We start from the raw sequence: 22,969 nt of genomic DNA on the forward strand, positions 1-22,969 counted from the left end.
TTTGTTTGGGGGTTTTTTTTTTTTTTTTTTTTTTTTTGCTGGAATGGAAGAGTGGCTATCTTGGCTTTTAATTCAACAGGTGGTCTCATATTGATGATTTTTTAGATGGAATTTAATATTTTGAGTTGCCTTTTTGACCAACAAGAAGGGGGCTTTATTTCAGAAGTTTGAGTAGTTTGGTTGGATGGTCTGGGAAAGAGGTCTCTGAAACCCCAAGCTGACTCCTGAGAAGCAGAGAAGTTTAGGGCATCTCCCCTGGGTGTCAGGAGGAAAGTTTAGGCTTGCCTGCGTAGCAGTAGGAGAGTATACTGTTTAGGTCTCCCTCTTTGCCAGCTGCCCCTTCATTTCAATTTAGGGCTTCTAGGCCTTTCCTGGGCATGGTTCCCAGAAAGTCCCTCTGCTGCTGCTACCCTGATCAGGTTTCTGGATCTGTTAATCATAGACAACAGTGGGGGAAGGGCCAGGATCATTATGGAAATAGGAGCAACTAAACCAGATGGACAGTTCCTATGCACGGGGCCCTGTCTGTCTGCTCCCGTCCTGTGTCTGAGGACCATTCTGCAGTGGACATGTCTTCTAAGCCATTCTTTGGAGCCACGTTAACCTTGTGAAGGTCTCCAAGTGCCTTTCCCCAAAATCAGAACGCATGATCTGGGGTGCTGATGAGAACACTGAAACAGAATGTTTGAGATTCGAACTCTACCAGAAAACCCTGGGGTGGGGGGTGATAATACCCCTCACAGAAAACCCAGAAGGGAAGGAGGTTGGGCCGCAATTAGGTGAGGCAAATAGTGACTCAGAGAGGCAAACTGTATGTAATCCTGGAATGCAGAAGGGGAGTGGGGAAGGTGAAGGGGAAGTATGGAAAAATAAGGACATGATGATGTTGGAGAAGTGGAAATGGGAGAGTAAGATGAGCATGTGAGACGGGACCACTATTAAGTAAAATATGAAATCAGCACAGTTTAAATCTTGATGCCTCCTAATCTTCCTGTTCTCCACGAACGGCCTTCCCTCTCCTGCATCCACTCCCTGCATACTCCTTTTCCTTTACCAAAACCTGCTCTTAGCACAGTAAGCTCAACTTAGGTATAAATTATGAAAGACCCATAAGGCTTCTGAAATTACCAGTTAATAAAATGTGAAAACATTTTATTGTCAAGTATAACACAAATATATAAAACTACATAAAGAAAATGTATAGCTTAATAAGTTATTATGAAGTGAAAACCCTTATTAGCACCCAGAACCAGAAATAGAGCTTGGTCAGCTGTTTCAGATGGGGCCAGCTATGGGCCCCATCCCATCACGACTCCTCCCTCCTCCCCAAAGTAACCACTATCCTGACATTTATGGTAATCACTCAGGAGGATTTTATTTTAATGGGACTAACGATTTAGCTATAAATAATCACTAATGGTAGACTATTAGGCAGTTGAGGGATGTTTGGAGGAGCCGCAAGAGGCAGCTGGATCTCAGCACACTCAAAAATCACACCACTTCGTACAGTTAGTTCCCTCTGTGCCTATGATTAAGACACACCTCACTGGAAGACGATCCCACAGAAGTCCAAGTACAGTGCTGTGCCCTTTGCCCTCAGCTCCATACTGTCATCCACTGATCCAGAAAGGACCATACTCCACAGTCTTCCCAAGGCAGAGCAAAAGTAGGTCCCAGATCACAGTACTTGAGCGAGTGTAAGGGACTGGCGGTCTCTGCTGCCGACATGTGAGTCTAGGACATTGCCTAAACTTCCCTGGGCCTTAGTGTCTCACTGTGAAGTATGGGGCCATGATAAAGCCCTTTACAATTGCCTATTCCTCACCTAACTTGGTCCCCTTTCCTCACCTAACTTGGTCCCCTTTCCTCAATCTTGGTTTCTGTTTCCTCTGCCTATTTATACACGCTGTAAGAAGCTCATTACCTTCCTTTCCCAGTTGGGTGTCTTTCCAGCCTTGTGCTCCTCTTTTTGCCCTTGATCCTCAGACACCATGGTTCTGCTTCATTTCTACATGTACCATTATAAAAACACATATACGTCCTTGCATATTAGAGGTGCTGAACAAATGGTTGTAGAATGAATGAATACATGAAACAAATTGTTTCCTACATTCACATAGGCACTCCTTCAATATTTAGCAAGTACCTAACATATACGTAGATATCAGCCTATCCCACTACACAAATCCTTCCTCTCCTCCTTTTCTCATCTTCCCCCTTTCCCATTCTATCTTTTTCCCTTTCTCTGAGCCATAGAGTTAGACTGAGTGCCCTGCGAGGCAGGATGCGGAGACACTTCTGCCAGTGGAAACAGACACCATGGAAAGGAGCCAGGTGAAATTAGGGCAAAGACAGCTGTACAACACGCAGAGGGAAACCAACCAGAATGAAAAGCAGTGATTCATGGAGCACTGCAGCTCAGATACTCCTTGGGTTTCACTCTGAGAGCTACTGCAGGACTGAGGTCGGTGAGGGCTGGCATCAAGATGAAGGACAGACAGGCTCCTCCTCCCTGGAGATGTGATGCCCGTCAATCCCTCCCCTAATCCTCTTCTGCGCACCCCACCCCCACTACTCCCTCACACTGACCAGTGTCCTGGGCCTTTAAGAGTTGGATGGGCTGGACTTAGGAGAGAGCTCACACCTCTCCCCACCCTACTCTTTCTATCTGGCTGTAAGTCTGCCAGTGACAGCAGCAAACTGCAGCAGAAGAGGGGAGGAAGCCAGTAAGTGCAAGAGAAGCAAAGGAGAAAAGGAGCCCCCCCTGGGTTTCCTCGGCCAACAGCAGAGAGCGTCGCAGATCTCAGACATAGGACTTCTCTCCTGCCCACGGTAAGGGCCTGGAGGCTCAGACCAGCCTCTGCTCCAAGCTCTGGCCTGTCTGAGTCCCTAACTCTACCCTCCACATGCTTACCCACCCTGACTAAATCATACCCTGGACTCTTTTGCCTGAACAGGCCTACAGGGCCCTGACCTCCTGGTTTTCTCTAGCTTAACCTCTTTGACTTAGTTTTCCTGCTGGTTGTATCAGTCACCTCTTTATATGAGGACCTCTTAGCTACCCAGGCTGCCACTCAGAGGTGAGCCCCACTCTAGTAAGGGAAGAGAGAGAATTGGAGCAGCCATGCTTTAGCACAAATTCAGTTACAGATTGTTGAGGATTACCAAATGAGGGCTGGCCAAGACCCATGGGGAGTACAGAAACCCCTGGTAATAGGGAGAGTTGTGAGACTTCCTTGGAAAGAGCCAGGGTTTGAGTTCTATGCCTGGTTCTTAGCCTGCTCAATGACCCAGGGCACTTTGTTGGTGTGCCAGAGTGCTGTGCTGGGAAGAGCACTTGCTTCTAGTCTTGACTCTGACGTTAACTAGCTCTGTGACTTTGCACCACAACTTCCTGATCTATGATCAGAGGGAGTGGAGGCTTCTCCAGATTTGCTTGTGTATCAGGAGTGCTTATTAAAGATAAATATTCCTGAACCCCATCCTTGGAAATTTGGATCTGGTAGATTTGAGGTGGAGCTAAGGAATCTCTATTTTAAGACACTTTCCAGGAGATATTGATATAGCCAGGAACTGCTGGATTGATGTGTTATAAAAGAGGAGTCTTCAAGCTCTAACATTCTGAGGGCTATGACCCATTCTGTCCTCTTTGTATGAACCAGGTCTGTCATAATCCTGCTCCAAACCAAGAGAGTAGACAGAATGATTCTCTTCCTTCCTACCCTCAGAGAGACCATAGACACCTTGAATTCCACTATTAGCCATTGGCGCCGTTGGCAACTCTGCCAAAGTCCATCTCTAGGTGACATGAAGCCACCTGGCAGTTGAGGACCAAATCTTGCTCGGCAGCCCTTGGCCACTTCCCACCTTATTTTGTGTCTCTATTTCCTCATCTGTGTTATCGAGGTAATTATCCATATCCTCGAGGATCTCCACATATGTGCCTAGGAGTAAACAGTTAAGACCCAATCTCTCTTACTCTCAGTCATTATCCTCTGCTCCTTGCCTTTTGCTCTTGCTCCCACTTCCAAATCCTTTTTCCCTCCTCTCCTAACTGCACCTGCATCAGTTGTGACCATCCTTCCCATCCTACCTTCAGGCACCAGAGGAAACACCAAGACCTAGAACACCTGGGTTCTAAGTCTCATTCTCTGGGCAGTTTGTTTAGTCAATCTCCTAGGATACAGGGGAAAATGAGGCCCAGAAGAGGGATATGCTACTCAGTATCTGAACCCAAGTGTCCGCCTTCCAGGGTCTCAAACTCCTCACAGCGGAAGAGAACCAGAGCTATTGAGAATTAGAAGAGAAACAAAAGAGGAAGGAGTAATGAAGAGAAGGTATAAGGAGAAGGATGAGAAGAGGAGAGCAAAGAGAGGCTGACTTAAGTGAGCAAACAGGGAGGCAGAGAGAGGATGAGCTGGAGAGAAAGGAAAAGGAAGGGGTCAAGCAGAGAATGGGGAAAGGAAAGAAAGAAAAGAAGGGCTATTAAGTGGGATTACGGTGGGAACAGAAAATTAGGGGGAGGAGAGACGAAACACTGATGTCCCTCACCCAGTCTTATCTCCGCTTTAATCTGCTTCTTAGAGAGAGCCCTTTCTAAGGGCAGAGTCTCAGTGAGACCTCTGAGGTGGTCAGCTAGAGACCTCAGTTCTAGTCCCAGCTCTGCCACTTAATTCATTAGGCGACTGGCAGTTCGGCTAGTCCTCCGTCCCCTTCTCTATAAAATGCAGTCCAGCTCTGACATTCTGTGGCTCCCTGAGTTGAAACTGGCCCTCTAATGGCCACATGTCACCTAGATACAGGTTTAAAATAGTGATTCAGGAATGGGAGCAGGATTGGAAGAGCATGTCGAGCTCTGCGATTGGAAGAGTTTGACAAGAGAGGTTAAAATAATTTTCTAAGGCTGGTTTGAGAGGAGATAGGGATGTCCCAGCAAAATAGGGGTGTCCCAGCACTTGGGCTCTGTTCTCAGGCTTCCCATGTTTCAGGACATCATGGTGAGGCTCCCAGACACAGGCATAAGGGAAGGTAATTCTGTCTTCTTCCAGGGCCAAGGCCCACCCACCCCAGAAGTTCAGAGGAGAGATGAGGCAGGATGTTGGCAACGGGGATTAGGCTTCAGCCCGGCTTACCTCAACCTCCCTTAGAGTCTGAGGACCTAAGACATTTAAGAGAGACCCGTTACTTCTCAGTCTTCGTACAGCTTTTGTAAACCTCAGATTCCAAACTGTGCATCCCCATCCAGCAAAGCAGAGATGCTTTGCTGTCTTCTTTTCTTCCTTCTTCAATCAGAGGTGTCTTCTGGTCTCACCCAGGCTTACACATTCGGCCTCAGCCAGCAAAACCTTTCCCTGTTGGAACTGTCTCAGGGTTCTTGCTCTCCTGCTGCCTTGAGATATTTCTTCTGCTTAGGCTCAAACTGATTCTCTGCACATTTCTACTCCTTTGGAAAGCCTTCTCTAGGTCCTGCAGCCAGGAAAGCTGTATTCTCGGTGACCTCCACATTATTCCTGAAGACTTAGTCACCCTGGGTGACTTTATAGTCTCTTCCTACTTAAGGGAGAGAGGGCACTAACATGCTCTGTGACCTCAGACAAATCACATCATGTTTCTGGACTTCTGCTTTTTCATTTGGAAAACGTAGGGAGTTGAACTGCATGAAGTTTTAATGGAGTACTAACTGAATGATTGGTTTAAGGATTCTTTCAGTTTTTTAGATGTTCACCACTGTCAAAATGTTAAACTTATTAATTAAAAACCACAACATTTTTATTCAAGTGTAGATCCTTTGCTTATACAAGAGCATAGAGCTTTATGTTTCATGGGCTTGGCCAGTTTCAGCATGATTTGGTTAAGAGTTGAGTATATTTCTTCTCGAGGCAGAGCTAGAATCAAAGTGGCCACAGATCAAATCTTCTAGTTCTTTTCAAGGCAAGTTTGTTGTTAGCTCTTAGGACAACTTAACCAGTCCTAAATTAGACAGCACATATTTAAAGGTAGGAACTCTTTTTTAGTAGGTAGAGAAAACTTGAAAATGCAGTTCTGAGACTATGTAACTTATCTGGTCCATTAAAACTGTGAGAATTACTGTTATGAAACGGAGTATAAAATATACTTTATCATGTGAAGGTAGAAGTGGCTTATTTAAGTAGGTACAGCACCAAGCGTTGTAGAAGATACAAAAGAAATACTCTGGTTTAGCCCTTCTGGAGCTGGATGACCTACTTGGGAGCATGCAGAGGGCTCCCGGAGGAGGGAGCTGGGATGATTCCACTTGGAGAAGGGAAGGCTAGGATGCAGAGAGAGTCTAGTTTCTGAAAGGGGACAGCCAGCAAGTTGGTGATTCCTAACAATGGGGAACTGAGACGTGTGGTGAGCGTTAACTCGTGGATAGCAGGATATTGGGAAGGAAGGGGTATTTGGCAGAAAGCCCTGGTGTGGCCCTGTCGGAGATGGCTGTGGGAAACAGCATAGGCTCTGGAATCAGATATATTCGGGTTTAAATTCCGAGTCCCTATATGAGCGAGGCAAGTTTCTTAGCCTCTCTAAGCCTCAGAATCACCAAACTCAAATCAGAAGTCAAAAGAGCTCCAAACTGTAGATGAAGTAGCTGACATAAGTGTGCAATGAAGAAACACTAGCCTCCTTCTCTTCCTCCACTGATCTCTTATTCTAAGACCCCGAGATTAACCTAAAGCCTCTTGCTGCTCCTTGCTCCTTTAGGTGACTCTGGCATCAGCTGATGGCGTCCCTGCTGCAAGGCCGTGAGTACCCCTGCAGGAGAAGAGGGCTTGGGGAGACAGCCCAGGGACAGGGAGGAGGCTGGACCCCTGTTCAAGAGCTCCTCCTGGGCCCTCCACCCTCCCCACCGGCTACCCAGTCCCTGCTTCTCCTGGCTCAGGGCTGCCTGTTAATCAAGACCTGCTGCTGATGCAGAAAGGCATGCTGATGCGCAAGGTGAGGTCCAAAAGCTGGAAGAAGCTAAGATACTTCAGACTTCAGGACGATGGCATGACAGTCTGGCATGCCCGGCAGGCCGGAGGCAGGGCCAAGCCCAGCTGTGAGTGACGTGGATGGCTAGGGGCGGGCATATGGGTGGATAGAACCCTGAGGACCCAGCAGCCTGAGAGCAAGGGGAGGGCCCAGTGTCCTGGGACGTGCTTTGTGCTGTCCCTTTTGTGTCTGTGTCTGAGCCTGTGAAATGGAGATTATAACAGTACTTGCCTCTTAAGTGTGTTATGAGGATCAGATTGGTTATTGCATGCAAAGACCTTCGAAGAGTCCTGACACATAATAAAGCTCAGTAAATCATAAATTATATAGTAGTATACTATTATTATTATTATTCGAGCTTGATCTCAGGCATCAGAATGTTTGGATTAAAGCTCTGGCTCTCCCAATTTCTAGCTGACTGGCTTTGGACAAGTTACTTAACTTAAACTAATATCAGTTTCCTCATCTATAAAATGGGGATGAAACAGTACCTGTCCAGTATGTTACAGAGGCTTAAGAAGTTAATGTATAAATCACCTAGCATGAGGTCTGAAAGCAGGATGCATTTAATAAATGTTAGTCATTATAATGAATACTTCCAAGTATCATAAATGTGTCATAATAATGTGCATCCTATTGGCCAAACACTTTATGATCCCTCTAAAAATTTGATCACAGGACACATCTAAGAGAATCTACTTTAGAGACATAACCAAAGCTCACGATCCACACCAGCTCCAGCTGAAGAAGTGGGGGGAAGGATTTTTCTGGCTCCCTCCCAGACATCTGGAAAGAGGAAGCCCTCAAACCTGGAATGGGAGAATTGAATCTGGGCACATCATGCTTTGGTGTAGCTGCTTCTACCCTGCAAGTGTGTTTCCACTTGTCAGCCCCGCCAGTCCTCCTGTGATCACCATGTAAACTGGCTATGGAGGGGACCATCCCTTATTTAAGATGAGGGCACTGAGGGGTTATGTCATTTTGGCCCATGTCACGCTGCCAGCTGGTGGCTGGAAGCCAGGTCCTGCCACTCCCAGAACAGGCCCCTTGCCATGCTGCCTATGAAAACAGCAATGACTCATGGCATCCTGAATTCCAAGGGTCTGCATCCCCCTGTACTAAGTCTTTGGGGGTTCCAGCCTGTGGAGGCTGGGGTGCCTCCTCCTGTGGCTTCAGAGAAAAGAAGGGAGTACTGGTCCTTGACCCTCAGTTGCTGCAATTTGGCAGATCTTCTTCCTCAGTGCCCGCACTTGCCTCTTCTCTGGCAGTCTCGATATCCGACGTGGACACAGTGCGTGAGGGCCACGAGTCTGAGTTGCTGCGAAACCTGGCAGAGGAGTTCCCCCTGGAGCAGGGCTTCACCATCGTCTTCCATGGCCGCCGCTCCAACTTGGACCTGGTGGCCAACAGTGTCGAGGAGGCCCAGATCTGGATGCAGGGGCTCCAGCTGTTGGTGGACTTTGTCACCAGCATGGACCAACAGGAGCGGCTGGACCAGTATCAGCAGGATGGAGTCAGAGTGGGCTCCACGGGTCACTGAAGGAGCCCGATGCTGCAGGGCTAGGGACAAGTGGGAGGGGCCACAGGGCTAGGGAAGCCTGAGAGTCCAGACGGGCTGGGCAGGGACAGCTCAGCCGAAGTGAGGCTGAGATACTGAGGGAGGAATGGAGGCTTGCGATGGCACAGGCATAGCCAGGCAGTTTGGGCAGAAATCAGGGCCCCCAGGATTGAGGGAAAGGACAGTGAGAGGCAAAGGACCAAACTAGGTGCTGATCCTGAGAGCTGAACAGAAGATCCCAGTGACATTAACTACCATAGGGATGGGAAGCAACTCCTTAGAGGGCTTAGTGGGGTCAGCTCACTTCAAGTTTCCTAGATTGTGTTCACCTTCTATGCCAGTTCATTCATTCATTCACCATCTATTAAGCAGAATGTATGAGGCACTATGCCAGGCTTTAGGAATACAAAGATTAATGAGACTCAGATACTGTTTTAGTCAGTAGAGAAAATATAATTGTGTAAATAATTTAAGTACCTTAGCAGTGTTATGGTACTCTAGATGATATGTGGGTGTCCAAAGGAAGGAGAAATATTTATTTCTAGCTGAGATGGTTCTGAGAAAGCTTCAGGGAGGAAGTAGCATTTGAGCTGAGCCTTGAAAATGAGTAGAATTTGAACATGAAGAGAGGAGGAGGGAAACGTACTCCTGCCTGAGGGAACAGCATGAGTAAAGGTCCAGAGGTGGGAAACTGAAGAGCAGGAGAGAGAGTGGGACATCAGCGAGCAGGGGAGTTGCTGAGTCTGGCTGAGGTACGGGGAGGTCAGTGATGTGTTGAGAAGACGAGGTTGGGGCCAGATCATGGGGGCGAAGGAGATCTTAACTTCTATGTTAAGGAATTTGGGCTTCTTTCTGCAGGCAACAGGGAGGTCCCCGCAGGCACCTGAGCCATGCAGGGACAAGGTAGATCGGTGCTCTGGGGAGATTATTCCAGAAACTAATGTGGAAAATGAATTGGCATTGGGGAGAGACAGGCGACAAAGACAGGGGTGCAGATGTCAATGGATGAACGTGCACACACAAACACACACTCAGTGCTTTTGCCTTGACTCAGACCTGGATGGCTGAGTGATTGGTTCCAGCACGGAGACAAAAACCAGGATGGTCGGATGAGTTTCGGAGAAGTCCAGCGGTTACTGCACCTGATGAATGTGGAAATGGACCAAGAGCATGCCTTCCAGCTTTTCCAGGTGAGTCTTCTGGGGAAGGAATAGCAGAAGCCAGCCAAGGCCACATTCTCACTTGGCTGGAAGTCCTCTGACCCTCTCCAGGAACACTCATCTGTTGAATCTCTCCTATGCACCCTAGCACTATGCCAGACTCAATGGGACGTGTGGGCAGGACATGGTTCATTTTCTTTTTTAAAAAATTATTTATTTATTTTTATTTTTGCCTGTGTTGGGTCATCGTTTCTGTGTGTGGGCTTTCTCTAGTTGTGGCGAGCGGGGGCCACTCTTCATCGCGGTACGCGGGCCTCTCACTGTCGTGGCCTCTCTTGTTGCGGAGCACAGGCTCCAGACGCGCAGGCTCAGTGGTTGGGGCACATGGGCCTAGTTGCTCCGCAGCATGTGGGATCTTCCCAGACCAGGGCACGAACCTGTGTCCCCTGCACTGGCAGGCAGATTCTCAACCACTGTGCCACCAGGGAAGCCCAGGACATGGTTCTTAACCTTCAGTCTTGTTAGAAAGATGACTCATAAACTTATGAAAGGTAAATAACAACATGTTATTACATCAGACCTCAGGGGCCTCTCTGCCGTTGGCCAGAATTTCACAAGTGCCTAGTAGAGTGGAAAACTCCAACTGATATGTGAGTAAATAGGAGGAGGGATCTTCTGATCTTTTAGGGACATGCTGGGGTATTTAACTCTTTCTAGTTGAAAATCATCTCCAGTAGCAAATGGTATGGCTGAAATTTTGCTTTTTACTTACTGAAGTGGCTTATTCTATGAACACTGAATGTCAGGAATTCTGTGGAAGCATGTTTGGCTCCACCAGTAATATTGCCCTTACAGGGCAAGTCAAAGCCAAAAAATCTGCTGTTAATAATGTTTGTGCACTCTCCTCTAAACCCTCTTTTGCAGAGAGCAGATGCATCCCAGTCTGGGACTCTGGAGGGAGAAGAATTTGTAGAGTTTTATAAGTCATTGACTCAGCGTCCTGAGGTGCAGGAACTGTTTGAAAAGTTTTCATCTGATGGGCAGAAGCTGACCCTGCTGGAATTTGTGGATTTTCTCCAAGAGGAGCAGAAAGAAGGAGAACGGGCTTCTGACCTTGCTCTAGAACTCATCGACTGCTACGAGCCTTCAGATAGCGGTAAGAGGACAAGGGTGGAGAGGCACCAGACGTGGGGGCCGGATGGGGGACTGTGATTAGAAAGGTGCAGAGACAAGCAGCCTTCTGCTTAACTAAGGGAAGGCTGAGTCCACCCCTAGCCAGGCGCCCTGCCCAATCAGCTTCATCTCATTCAATCACTCTTTAAGAAGGAGAGAGCCATTTTCTGCCCACATAAGATAGGAGTCTCCTCTGTAGTGCTGGATTTCTGAGGAGGAAGAACATTCCATAAGTCCCCTTTCCTCCACCATGCTCATGTTTCTCATCCTTCACTTTCAGGAAGTTCTTCCTGATATCAACATTTGTCCTCAGTGGAAATGGAAAATCCTTGGTCCTCTTGCTTTAAAAAAAAAAAAAAATTAATTAATTTATTTATTGGCTGCGTTGGGTCTTCATTGCTGTGCACGGGCTTTCTCTAGTTGTGGCGAGTAGGGGCTACTCTTCGTTGTGGAGTGCAGGCTTCTCATTGCGGTGGCTTCTCTTGCTGTGGAGCACAGGCTCCAGGCACACAGGCTTCAGTAGTTGTAGCACGTGGGCTCAGTAGTTGTGGCTCATCGGCTATAGAGTGCAGGCTCAGTAGTTGTGGTGCACGGGCTTAGTTGCTCCTCGGCATGTGGGATCTTCCCGGACCAGGGCTCGAACCCATGTCCCCTGCATTGGCAGGCGGATTCTTAAGCACTGCACCATCAGGGTAGCCCAGCCTTCTTGCTTTGGGCCTCTTCTCTAGTGCATGTGTTCCTCTAGCTCCCTTCATGGTTCCTGTTGGCTGTCTCTTTAAATGCTGGCTCTCTATCCTTTCCTGGGCTTTCTCCAAATTCTCCAAGTGGTTCTTGAGTCCTAAGCCTCTGAGCAGGGAAACTAGTCAGTTCCTGGCTGAGGGGGATGATGAGGTGGCCAATCATTTAGCTCTTTACAAGCACAGCTAAAATATGCCCTGTCTGCCCTCAAACCTTTCTCTTTGCCCCTTTACTAGACACCTTCCTGCCCTCCATTCCCTGCAGAAAGTGAAGAATTTACATTACTAATATTAAGTGACTTACAAGGCATTTTACATCTCTTACTTCTTTTAGTCCTCACTTTATCCTTGTAAATCAAAACCAATAATCTTTATTGGGCCTTTGCTAACTATCCCATAATGTGCTAATATCTTTACATGTTTTGCTATTCAAATCCTTCCAACACCCTGAGGAGGGGGGATCTATTATTGTCAGTTGTACAAAAGAGGAAAACTGAGGTTAAGAAAAATTAAATGACTTGCTCAGAGTCAACAGCTAATGAAAGGAGGAACTGGGATTCAAACCCAGGTCATCAGACTCTTACCTGGTGCCTCTCTTGAGAACGAGGATTAGAGATGAGAGGAATGTGAGCTGGACAGGTGACCCAGGTTTCCTAGGTCTCAACTCCCACTCCCTTTCATTCATTCATTCACTCACTACTTCAGCAAATGCTCACTGAGTACCTGTAATGTGCCAGGACCTATGGTAGGCACCAGATATACAGTAGTAGGTCAGACAAGGACAGTGCCCTCATGGAATGCAGAGTCAAACAGAAAGTGTTGGAATTGCTGATTCCAGATTCATGTGGGTGCTCAGAGAAGGAAGGGGCTGTAAAGCAATCATTTCAGGAAACTAAATAGAAGAGGAAGTTGGTGGGTTAAGAAATAGGATCCTCTATTTCCGGTTCGGGATCAGGTATACATCATTACGTCTATTCTACCTCCCACCGCTTTTGGTGTTCCTTCCCCTTGCACTTGACTATCGGATACTACACCCTGGCTGCAGAGTGTGGTATCAGTCAGGAGACGGGGGCTCAAGTCCCCACTCTGCTTCTTAGTAACTGAGTAACCCTGGGCCAGGGTCGCTTTCAGTTTTCTCATTTGTAAAATAATTGGTGATCAAATGAAATAATGTACATGAAAACTACCTAGTAACTAAGGACTTACCCTAGCGATTTGAGTTATTACAGTCAAGAGTGAAACTTTGTGCCCAGTGAAACTTTGTGCCCAACTTCTTGCCGTTTTCCACCATCCTTGGGCCTTGTCAAACCTGGAGTGAGGAAGCTAGGCATGAGACTCAAGCTGTTCTGTCTCCCCTGCAACAATGTTACCCTCAGTGAGACTGTACAATCCAGTGGTGTAGAGCGTGGCTCTGACATCTGGCTGCCTGGGTTCAAATCCCAGCTCCTTCACTTATTAGTTATTAGTTACGTGACCCTGGGATAAGTTACCTGACCTCTCAGGGCAGATCATGTTACATCCACCTGATTGTGTTGGTGAGAGCATTAAGAGAGACGCTGCATGTAACGTCCTTGGCACAGGGCAAGTGCTCAAGAACTGTTAGCAGGGGCTTCCCTGGTGGCACAGTGGTTGAGAGTCCGCCTGCCGATGCAGGGGACGCGGGTTCGTGCCCCGGTCCGGGAGGATCCCACATGCCGCGGAGCGGCTGGGCCCGTGAGCCATGGCCGCTGAGCCTGCGCGTCTGGAGCCTGTGCTCCGCAATGGGAGAGGCCACGGCGGTGAGAGGCCCACGTACCGAAAACAAACAAACAAACAAAAAACTGTTAGCCATCGTTGTTGTTATATGAAGCCCGTGCTGAGGGGGTGAGGGCTCTGGAAGGAGCAGCAGAGTGTAGTCCAAGGGGATATTGGACAAACACTCCTCAAAGCACCATATGGGAACTGACGATAGGAAGAAACCCTCAGGCCATAGTTGGCAGCAGCTACACAGCCCAGGGAATAAAACACAGGTACCTTGGTCTTGTCACTAACAAGTCTTTGACTTTGATCCTCTCTGAGCCTCAGTTTCCCCATCTATGAAATTAGCCCTTTGGACTGAATACTGTGCTGTCCATTATGGTAATCATGAGCTCCATGTGATTATTTAATTTACAGTTGGCCCTCTGTATCCACCGATTCCACATTCGTGGATACGGAGGGGAGGGTCAACTGTACCATGCCATTTTATGTAAGGCACTTGAGCATCCACAGACTTTGGTATCTGCTGTGGGGAAGGGGGAGGTCTTGAAGCCAATCCCCTGTGAATACTGAGGGATGACTGTAATTAAAATCAAAATTTTAACTCAGTTCCTCAGTCGCATAGCTACATTTCAAATGCTCAGTAGCTTTATGTATTTAGAGGCTATCCTATCGGGCCGTGCAGAATAGAACATTTCCATCATCGTAGAAAGTTCTATTGGACGGCACTGGACTAGAATGATCTGAACGATTCCCCTTGTAGATTTAATGTTCTCTGAGGGTGGGGATGATTGAAATGACAGACACTGGACGGGGCAAGTTTGGGATCTGGAGGCTGGGAGTGGACACCATTGGAAAGACCAGGCCCTGGAGAGGGCTGGAGTGGAGAACCGCCAGTAGATGTGCTGGGTGCTGTCACCAGAACTTCTCATTCTAGCTACTCCACACCCTAGGCAAACTGCGGCATGTGCTGAGCATGGATGGCTTCCTGAGCTACCTCTACTCGAAGGACGGAGACATCTTCAATCCGACCTGCCTTCCCATCTACCAGGATATGACTCAGCCCCTGAACCAGTACTACATCAGCAGCTCCCACAACACCTACCTAGTGGGAGACCAGCTTTGTGGCCACAGCAGCGTGGAGGGATACATACGGTGCAGTGGGGCCGAGGGGTGAAAGGGTCCAGCTCATGAGAAGGGAACATCTGTGGGAAGTTGGGGGGTGCTGTCAGGGGATAACAGGGATTGAAAAGTTGTTGTGGGGGGCTTTGGGGCTGAGGATCCCTGGATACCTGAGAGATGTGGAGGAGCTAACTGAAGACTGGCGGGAGAGTGGTATGGAAGCCCTGTGGGTCAATGGAGCTTCTCTCTCTCTCATAGGCTATGAAACTCTCTTGGAACTCAGAGGTCCTGACAGATTTATTGTGAACAAATAAATAAACTAAATGTTAAATGGGAGGCGGTAGAGGAGTTAAAAACATAGGTTCTGGAGTCAGATGATTTGAGATCAAATACTAACTCCCTCACTTGGGACTATGGGGCTAGATATTTAACCTCTCTATGCCTCAGTTTCCCTATCTGAGAAACAGAGGATAACAATGCCTATTCTGTCTGGGTTGTTTTGAGGATGAAGTGAGGTCATCCATGTGTCAATAGCTAATAAATGGTATCTGCTTTTATTGCAGTTAATCGTGTATTAGAGCAAATAGTCAAGATAGCCTTGTAGTGCCAGCAACTGAACTAGTAGCTTCAAGGGGATACATGATGAGTGGAACTTCCCCAGGAAGTCTAGTAGAGAAAATAACTGTAAATTCACTGAGAGTTTGAACAACTCGGGTGTTGTATAACCATTTACAAGCAGAACACCACAAGGCAGGATGTGATGGCTCGCTAAGGGAGGATTGTGAGTTGGGCGGGGTGGGGGTGGGTGGAGATCAGTGTGAGCTGCAGCCCCGTCCCAGTAGACAGGGAAGGGTCTGTGGAGATGTAGCTTGGTGGAGTCTTGATGGCTAAGTGCCGGTAAGCAGTGTTCTCTCCAGGGTGGGGAGCGAGGGTCCCTAGGTGGAAGATCAGACCTTGACCCCTCCTGTCCCTGGGGGGAGGGGTTCTTGCAGGGCCCTGAAGCGGGGATGCCGCTGCGTGGAGGTGGATATATGGGATGGACCTAGCGGGGAACCTATTGTTTACCACGGACACACACTGACCTCTCGCATCCCGTTCAAAGACGTTGTGGCTGCCATTGGACAGTATGCCTTCCAGGTAGGAGCCTCAGGATGGAAATACTGATGAGGCAAGAGGATCTGAAGGAAGAGGCTCTGGGTCTGGGGAGGGTGGAGGGATGCAGGGGAGGTTACGTCAAATGGCATATGTGTAAAAGAGATTTTAACTGTAGAGCATCAGGCAAATATTAAGGGATCGTTATGAATAAGTGTTAGATGTGTTACTAGTAGTCACAGAGCTAATTGCTAGAGGTTAGTAATTATTACCTCTAACAACTTCTGTCACCCATCTGGGAGAGGGTGGATGAGGAAACAGAGAAAGTGGTGGGTAGAGCTGGGAGACAATAGCAATCTGGAGATGAAAGCCTGAGAGTGTAACATGAACACATAACTGGGGGAATGGCCTGGCTTTCCCACTCTGAGCCTGAAAACGCAAAGGTCTCAGAGGGACCTGGGTCAGACCTGGCACAGATCTGAGATTTGGGGTCCCAAGAGTGACTTTTAGGTGTGGGGTGCCCAGACCCAGGAAGATCTCCTTGAGGCCTGGCATGGGGTCGGAGGACCTTGGCAATCAGACTAATCAGTTGAGTTAGTAATTAGGGGGGCCTGGAGAAGCAAGGAGGTTATAGGCCTCAGAACTCTGGCTCCAGTGTGCCCTCCCCTCCCCATCAGACATCAGACTATCCAGTCATCTTGTCCCTGGAGAACCACTGCAGCTGGGAACAGCAGGAGATCATAGCACACCATCTGACAGAGATCCTGGGGAATCAGTTACTGAGCACCACCTTGGATGGGCAGCTTCCCACTCAGCTGCCCTCCCCTGAGGTAGGACCATGCTCCCCTGGCCCAGGCTCTGCCATGGCTTCCCTACTGCCCCACCTTGGCTCCTTCTTCCACACCCATCTTGTTCCCTTCTTCTCACCCTCAGATGGACCATCTTACTCTTTAATATCCTTGGAGACAACTTCAATTTTTAAAAAATCTGATTCAGGGAGTTCCCTGGTGGCCAAGTGGTTAGGATTCCGGGCTTTCACTGCCATGGCCCGGGTTCAGTCCCTGCATGGGGAACTGAGATCCTGCAAGCCACGTGGTGCAGCCAAAAAAAAAAAAAAAAAAAAAAACTAATTTAACATAGAATTCTAGGTAAAGTTCTCTAAATTTAAAATCATTTATTTACTTTATATTTTTTAATGGAAAATCTTTTCTTCTTGATCGTTCATAATTATAGCCTATACAAATATAGAGAAAGGGAAAGCCCCCCACCATAATCTCAGCCTCTCCCATATCAGCTGCCAAAAGATTTTCTAAATGCTTATATAGACATATATGTGTATATATGGTCACATTTTAAAAAACATGAATGGGATCATCCCTTCTACCCCCCCCCCTTTTTTTTTTTGCGGTATGCCGGCCTCTCACTGTTGTGGCCTCTCCCGCCGCGTAGCAGGCTCCGGACGCGCAGGCCCAGCGGCCACGGCTCACGGGCCCAGCCGCTCCGCGGCACGTGGGATCTTCCCGGACCGGGGCACGAACCCGTGTCCCCTGCATCGGCAGGCGGACTCTCAACCACTGCGCCACCAGGGAAGCCCTCTACCCCTTTTATATCTCACATATATCAATATATATCATGAATGTCTTTTCATATATATGTATTTTATTTTTAACAGCCCTATAGTATTGTATCTTATGTTATTGACCATAATTTATTCAACCAGTAGGTGGTAAACATAACCAGTAAATGGTAAACATTTAGGTGGTTTATAATTTTTCACTTGTACGTAGAGCTCTGCCCGTTTATTTTGGATATTTTGGAGTTGGATTCCTAGAAGCAAAACTGCTGTGTTGAAAAGTTTGCATGTTGACATTTTTGATTATTGTCAAGTTGCCCTCTGGAAAAAAAAAAACCAAATTGCACTCCAACCAACAGTATAAGGCAGTGACTACAGACAACTCCAGTAGTGAGATAATTCCTAATGGCAAACATGAACAACAAAAAAAGTCAACTTTTTAAAGAAGGAAGGTCTGTTTTCTTCTTTTGAATTAATTGATAATTTTATTTACCCCCTTTTATAGGGTAAATATATAGGGTTTATAATTTTGATTGACATATAACAAATTTTTAAATGTTGAAGATAATGTTTTGGAAAATATTCTTTTGCAGTCTATTTTTCCTTTTTTTTGGCCATGCCGCACGGCTTGCAGGATCTTAGCTCCCAGACCAGGGGATGAACCTGGGCCACGGCAGTGAAAGTGCGGAGTCCTAACCACTGGACCGCCAGGGAACTGCCCTTGCAGTCTACTTTTTCTTTTTGTCATTATAACATTTTCAGAGATTTTTAAGCTTGATGTATTCAAATCTGCCAATTATTTTTGTGTCTTGTGAGTTTTCACCTCATATTTTTAAAGGCTTTCCCACCTTAAGCTTATTCAGAAAGATTCTGTATTTTCTTCTAATATTCTTATGTTCTTTATATTTACATGTAAATCTTTAATCTGTGAGGAATCTTCATGTGTCAAATGTGAGGTAGGGGTCTGCATGTATTTCTTTCCTCATGGATAGAGATGTTAGAGGTTCGCTAAATAGGAAGTCCCTGTTGGATGTATCAAGCAGCCTTCCTGTGGGAACTTCTGACCACTCACTCACTTCCTGTGCCTTTGAGAGCAGTGGGACCTGCATGATCCCCAGGAGGGTTCCAGACGAGATGGGTGGACAGGCCCCCTCATTTTTGTCCCCTAGGAGCTTCGGAGGAAGATCCTTGTGAAGGGAAAGAAGTTAAAAACGCTTGAGGAGGATCTTGAGGAAGAGGAGGAGGAGCCAGAGTCTGAACTGGAGGAGGCTGAGCTGCAGCTGGAGGCCCAGATGGAGTCTGAGCCCCAGGAGCTGAGCCCTCGCAGTAAGGACAAAAAGAAGGTAGGCCAGGAGAGTGGTCTTTCTGCTCTGGCATTTGATCAGGTGGTACCACTAGCTGAGAGCCCACATGTGAAGAGACTAGAGCCAGGCAGGGTGGAGGGCCAAGAAGCAAAATGCTCCTTGCCTCCAATGAAAAAGACGTAAGAGTGCGTACATAGCGTCACTATATAGATTGCCATATATAGATACATTGCAGTGGCTTTCCAACTTCTTTGGGCTGTGAAATCTTTTTTTTTTTAATGAAATCTTATATGGAAGCTCCGTATACAAAATAAATAAATGTAGAGCCCTCCTGGTTGAAGCACCCCTTTGGCTCTCTCCTGGGTCTCCCAGGTGACTTCTGAGACATCTTTGTACTACTTCCCAGTCTCCCTGAAGGCTAGTTTGAACACCACTGATGGGTACGTGCGTGCATGCATGCGTGTGCGTATTATATCGGGTAGGTAGGGCTTACTAGAGTGACTGCTGTGACCTCAACTAAAGTGGGCTTAGTTAGAGAGAGCTTCTTGGAAAAGGTGAGTCTGAAGAGGGATCAGAAATAGCCAAAGAGGAGGAGCAGGAAGAGGTGGGGAAGGGGAACCACTGGTGGGACCTCCAAGATCCTGCTCCGAAGTCCACATTTCTCTCTTTTGTGCATTTGCTTGGCTCAGCTGACTTCTAGCTTATCCTGTTCTCTCTGGAGCTGTGCTGTCTAACCTGCTGCCATGCTCAGGGATGGAAATGGGAATTCAGGAGAAAAATCTATAGGTATTACTCTGGGACTCTCACATCCTTCCAGGTGTGATTTCCATGACCATTTGCATACCATGACGTTATCTGTCTGGGCTCGTGTGCATTTTGATAAAATATTATTTGTTTTAAAAGATGAGAGGCAGGGAGTATGACATCTGTTTAATAAGTTAAAAACCTGTTACTTACAAAGTAACCTACAAAGTAATCCTTCAAGCCCAGAGGCTGAAACGGACCCCATCAGCATACATAGACTGCCTTTATTGCCATTCCCATCCTCAGGTTGTGATGTGCCCACTGTTGTGTCTGCCTATGTGTTGTCAGATTATGTCCCAGGCTCCTATTTCCAAGCCTGGGCTCCTTCTTCCCAAGCAGGTGAGGCAGGAGGGAGAATACAATGGGGAGGCAGTGGGCAGAGCCTTAGGTTGGGTGGAGAAGTTCAGATCTTGGCCATTGGCTTCTTCCCTCTCAGATTGCTAATGGTTCAATTCCATCTTCCTCTCTACTTTCTCCTTTTCCAGAAACCCAAGCCCATCTTATGTCCATCCCTCTCTGCCCTGGTTGTCTACTTGAAGGCTGTCACATTCTACAGCTTCACTCATTCGAGGGAGCACTACCGCTTCTATGAAACGTCATCTTTCTCTGAAGCCAAGGCCAAGAGCCTCATCAAGGAGGCTGGTCAGGACCAAAAGGGAGGGACAGGGAAGGAACTGGGATGGGTTAGAGTCAGGTCTGATGGGCAGGCAGACGAGCAAGAGGATGAGGGAGCGAAGGAGGGATGGTGGAGCCAAGGAACTCCTCAGACCAGGTACGGGGATGGGAGTATTAACAGTGGGCTCAAGGCTCTAGGGGTAAGACAGGTGTGGAAGATGGTCTGCATGGAAGAGAGATAGGCACAGCCTTAGGAGATGCTGCAGAGAAGAATGAAGTGGGTGGGCAGGGTACTTGAGATCAGGGAAGTGGGAGGACCCACCCCACCCACTACCATCTCCCAACCCACACCCTCTTTACAGGCAATGAGTTTGTCCTGCACAATACCTGGCAGTTAAGCCGTGTATATCCCAGTGGCCTGAGGACAGATTCATCCAACTACAACCCCCAGGAGTTCTGGAATGCAGGCTGCCAGATGGGTGAGGGGGCAGTAGGGACAGGGAAGAGCGAGTGGAAGAGCTCCGGGTGGGAAGTAAGTCCCTGGGTGGCAGTGGGGCCAGGGAGTGCTCCGCGGGGAGGGCTAGGCTGAGAAAGATGCTCTCCACGGTGCTTGCTCCCTGCAGCCCTTTTACACCCAATGTCTGTCTAGCTCCATGAAAGAGGGGCTGGATGGCCCCCACGGTGAGTCTTTCCTTTTCTCCCCGGGCCCTCAGTGGCTCTGAATATGCAGACTGCGGGGCTTGAGATGGACCTGTGTGATGGGCTCTTCCGCCAGAACGCTGGCTCCGGCTACGTGCTGAAGCCAGACTTCCTGCGTGACGCCCAGAGTTCCTTCCACCCTGAGAGGCCCATCAGTCCATTCAGAGCCCAGACCCTCCTAATCCAGGTATAATGGAAAGAGAAACCATTGGGAAGAAACTGGGATCACTGGGATAGAAGCCAGGGAGGGTGGTGGGTGGAAGGGGTGAGGGGTGGGTGGCTAGGCCTGACAGGAATGTAATGGGGGAAAAGTTCCTCACGAGGCAGCATGGACTTTGCAGCCAGTTGCCTAGGTTCAAACCCATTTACTAGTTGTGTAACGTTAGGCAAACTCCTTAACCTTAGTCTCCTCACCGGCAAAATTGGGGTAACAATACTGCCTACCTCTCAGGGCTGTTGTGATTAGTTAATTTGAAGTGCTTACAACAGTGCCTAGGGCATAGTAAGTGCCATAGAAGGATTGCTGTCATAAAATACCTACTTTCAAACCTTGCTAAATTTCTACTTGGATACATTTTAAATAGCAGGTGAGGTACTAGAATGTATTACCCATGAGAATTAGCTTTGCAAACCCAAAGCTATATTGCAAGGTCCTGTGTCTTCCCCGCAAGGGTGTGAGAGCTGGAGGGGGGCTGGGCTGAGCAGGAACTAGTGAGGTTCCAGAGCTCTGGTTGCAGGTAATCAGTGGGCAGCAACTCCCCAAAGTGGACAAGACCAAAGAGCAGTCCATTGTGGATCCACTGGTAAGAGTGGAGATCTTCGGCGTCCGCCAAGACACAACCCGGCAAGAGACCAGCTACGTGGAGAACAATGGTGAGACTGGGCAGTGCTGGGGGAAAGTGGGAGGAGCATGGCTGTTGTTTTCCTACCATCCAGCCCTCCATTAAGCACAGTCCATCACCCCTCCCGCCACCTTCATGGGAGGCAGTGTGGAACCGGACAAAGAATAAGGACTTGGACATTTTTGGGTCTGAAGCCAGGCCCCTCACTTACAAGCTAAGTGAGTGACTAAGCAAACTGCTTACCCGCTCAATCTCCACACTTGTAAAATGCTGCTATGAAAATTAAGCGAGAGAACATGGGGAAAGCAACCCAGCATGGTCAACAACGTCTGTTTCTTCATTTCTTCCCTCACTTACCCTCCCCCGCTCAGGTTTTAATCCATACTGGGGGCAGACACTGTGCTTCCGGGTCCTGGTACCTGAACTGGCCCTGCTGCGTTTTGTGGTAAAAGACTATGACTGGAAATCCCGAAACGACTTCATTGGTCAGTACACCCTGCCTTGGAACTGCATGCAACAAGGTGAGCCAGTCCTCCCACCCCTGACCCGCACCCCAGCTCTGGCTGCCTTCCTAATACTGTCCCCCGCCCCCCTTTCCAGGTTACCGCCACATACACTTGCTCTCCAAGGATGGCATCAGCCTCCATCCAGCCTCCATCTTTGTGCACATCTGCACCCAGGAAGAGCTAGAGGAGCTTGAATCTTAAGGTGGGCACTTCACGGGAAGAGTGGGTGCATCGGCTTTAGATGGTAAGAAAAGCCTGGAAGTATGCTCCAGAAAGCAAACAGAGGTGGTGAAAACCAAGCTTTGGACTGTGCGTTCCTAGGCACAAAATTACTTCATCTTTCCTGACAAGCAAATCTAGGACCTGATTTTTACCTTCTTTCTTTTCCCTTTCTTCGTTTTCACCAGCCTTTGGTATCATTCCTGTCCTTACCCTCTGCATACTCTACACGGGAATTCCTTCCTTCCTTCCTCTTGCTATAGATTCAATACCATACCCAGATCTAGGACTACACTTTTGCACCAACTCTGGCTCAAAGGCAGATTGCAACTAGAAATCCAGAGAAGGGCTTGGGGCAGACAAACCCTAAGAGGCATTATCTCCTCCACCTCTAACTTCCTCAAAGTCCAGAGCCAAGGGAAGGACAAATCAAGCCCCGAGGCTCCCCAGGCAAAGGCTGGGGAAGGAGATCTGACCCCAAGACTGTATTACGACTCTCAAGAGAACACTACACAGCCCTCAGAGTCTCCACTGGACCGCTGCTCCCTAGCCCCTCCGGTATAAATAGAGCTTCTCTCTCAATTTGGCTTGAGTACAGTCTCTCATTGTTGGGCAAGAAGGGCAGATATGAGGGTTGGGGGACATTTGGGTAGACAGCTGGGATAGGGAGAAGGTGGAAAAAGAGGGTTTCCAGCCCCACCCCCCGCCGCACTTCTACAAGTATGGCTTCTAACGGACAGGGCAAAACGAGGAGACAAAGAGTTATGTGATCCCAGCCCTCCTGAAGAGTTTGCCTGGAATAGTCCTGGTTTATGTCTGGTGTCTCAGCATAATA

General features: G+C 48.1%; 1 protein-coding gene across 1 annotated transcript; it reads left to right on the top strand.

The window, feature by feature from the left end:
• Positions 1 to 2,742: 2,742 nt before the first annotated feature.
• PLCD4 (phospholipase C delta 4) lies at positions 2,743 to 22,714 on the top strand. The gene is made up of 16 exons (XM_067026881.1): positions 2,743 to 2,832; positions 6,724 to 6,764; positions 6,902 to 7,060; positions 8,262 to 8,490; positions 9,606 to 9,741; positions 10,636 to 10,867; positions 14,312 to 14,513; positions 15,473 to 15,617; positions 16,250 to 16,402; positions 18,315 to 18,488; positions 19,739 to 19,895; positions 20,231 to 20,347; positions 20,582 to 20,754; positions 21,305 to 21,440; positions 21,781 to 21,930; positions 22,010 to 22,714. The coding sequence occupies exons 2-16, from the start codon at positions 6,743 to 6,745 to the stop codon at positions 22,114 to 22,116; spliced, it is 2,292 nt and encodes a 763-aa protein (XP_066882982.1). The 5' UTR covers positions 2,743 to 2,832; positions 6,724 to 6,742; the 3' UTR covers positions 22,117 to 22,714.
• The last annotated feature ends 255 nt before the right edge of the window (positions 22,715 to 22,969 follow it).

Source organism: Kogia breviceps, chromosome 2 (genome assembly GCF_026419965.1).
Source record: "Kogia breviceps isolate mKogBre1 chromosome 2, mKogBre1 haplotype 1, whole genome shotgun sequence".
In the NCBI taxonomy this organism is placed as follows: domain Eukaryota; kingdom Metazoa; phylum Chordata; class Mammalia; order Artiodactyla; family Physeteridae; genus Kogia; species Kogia breviceps.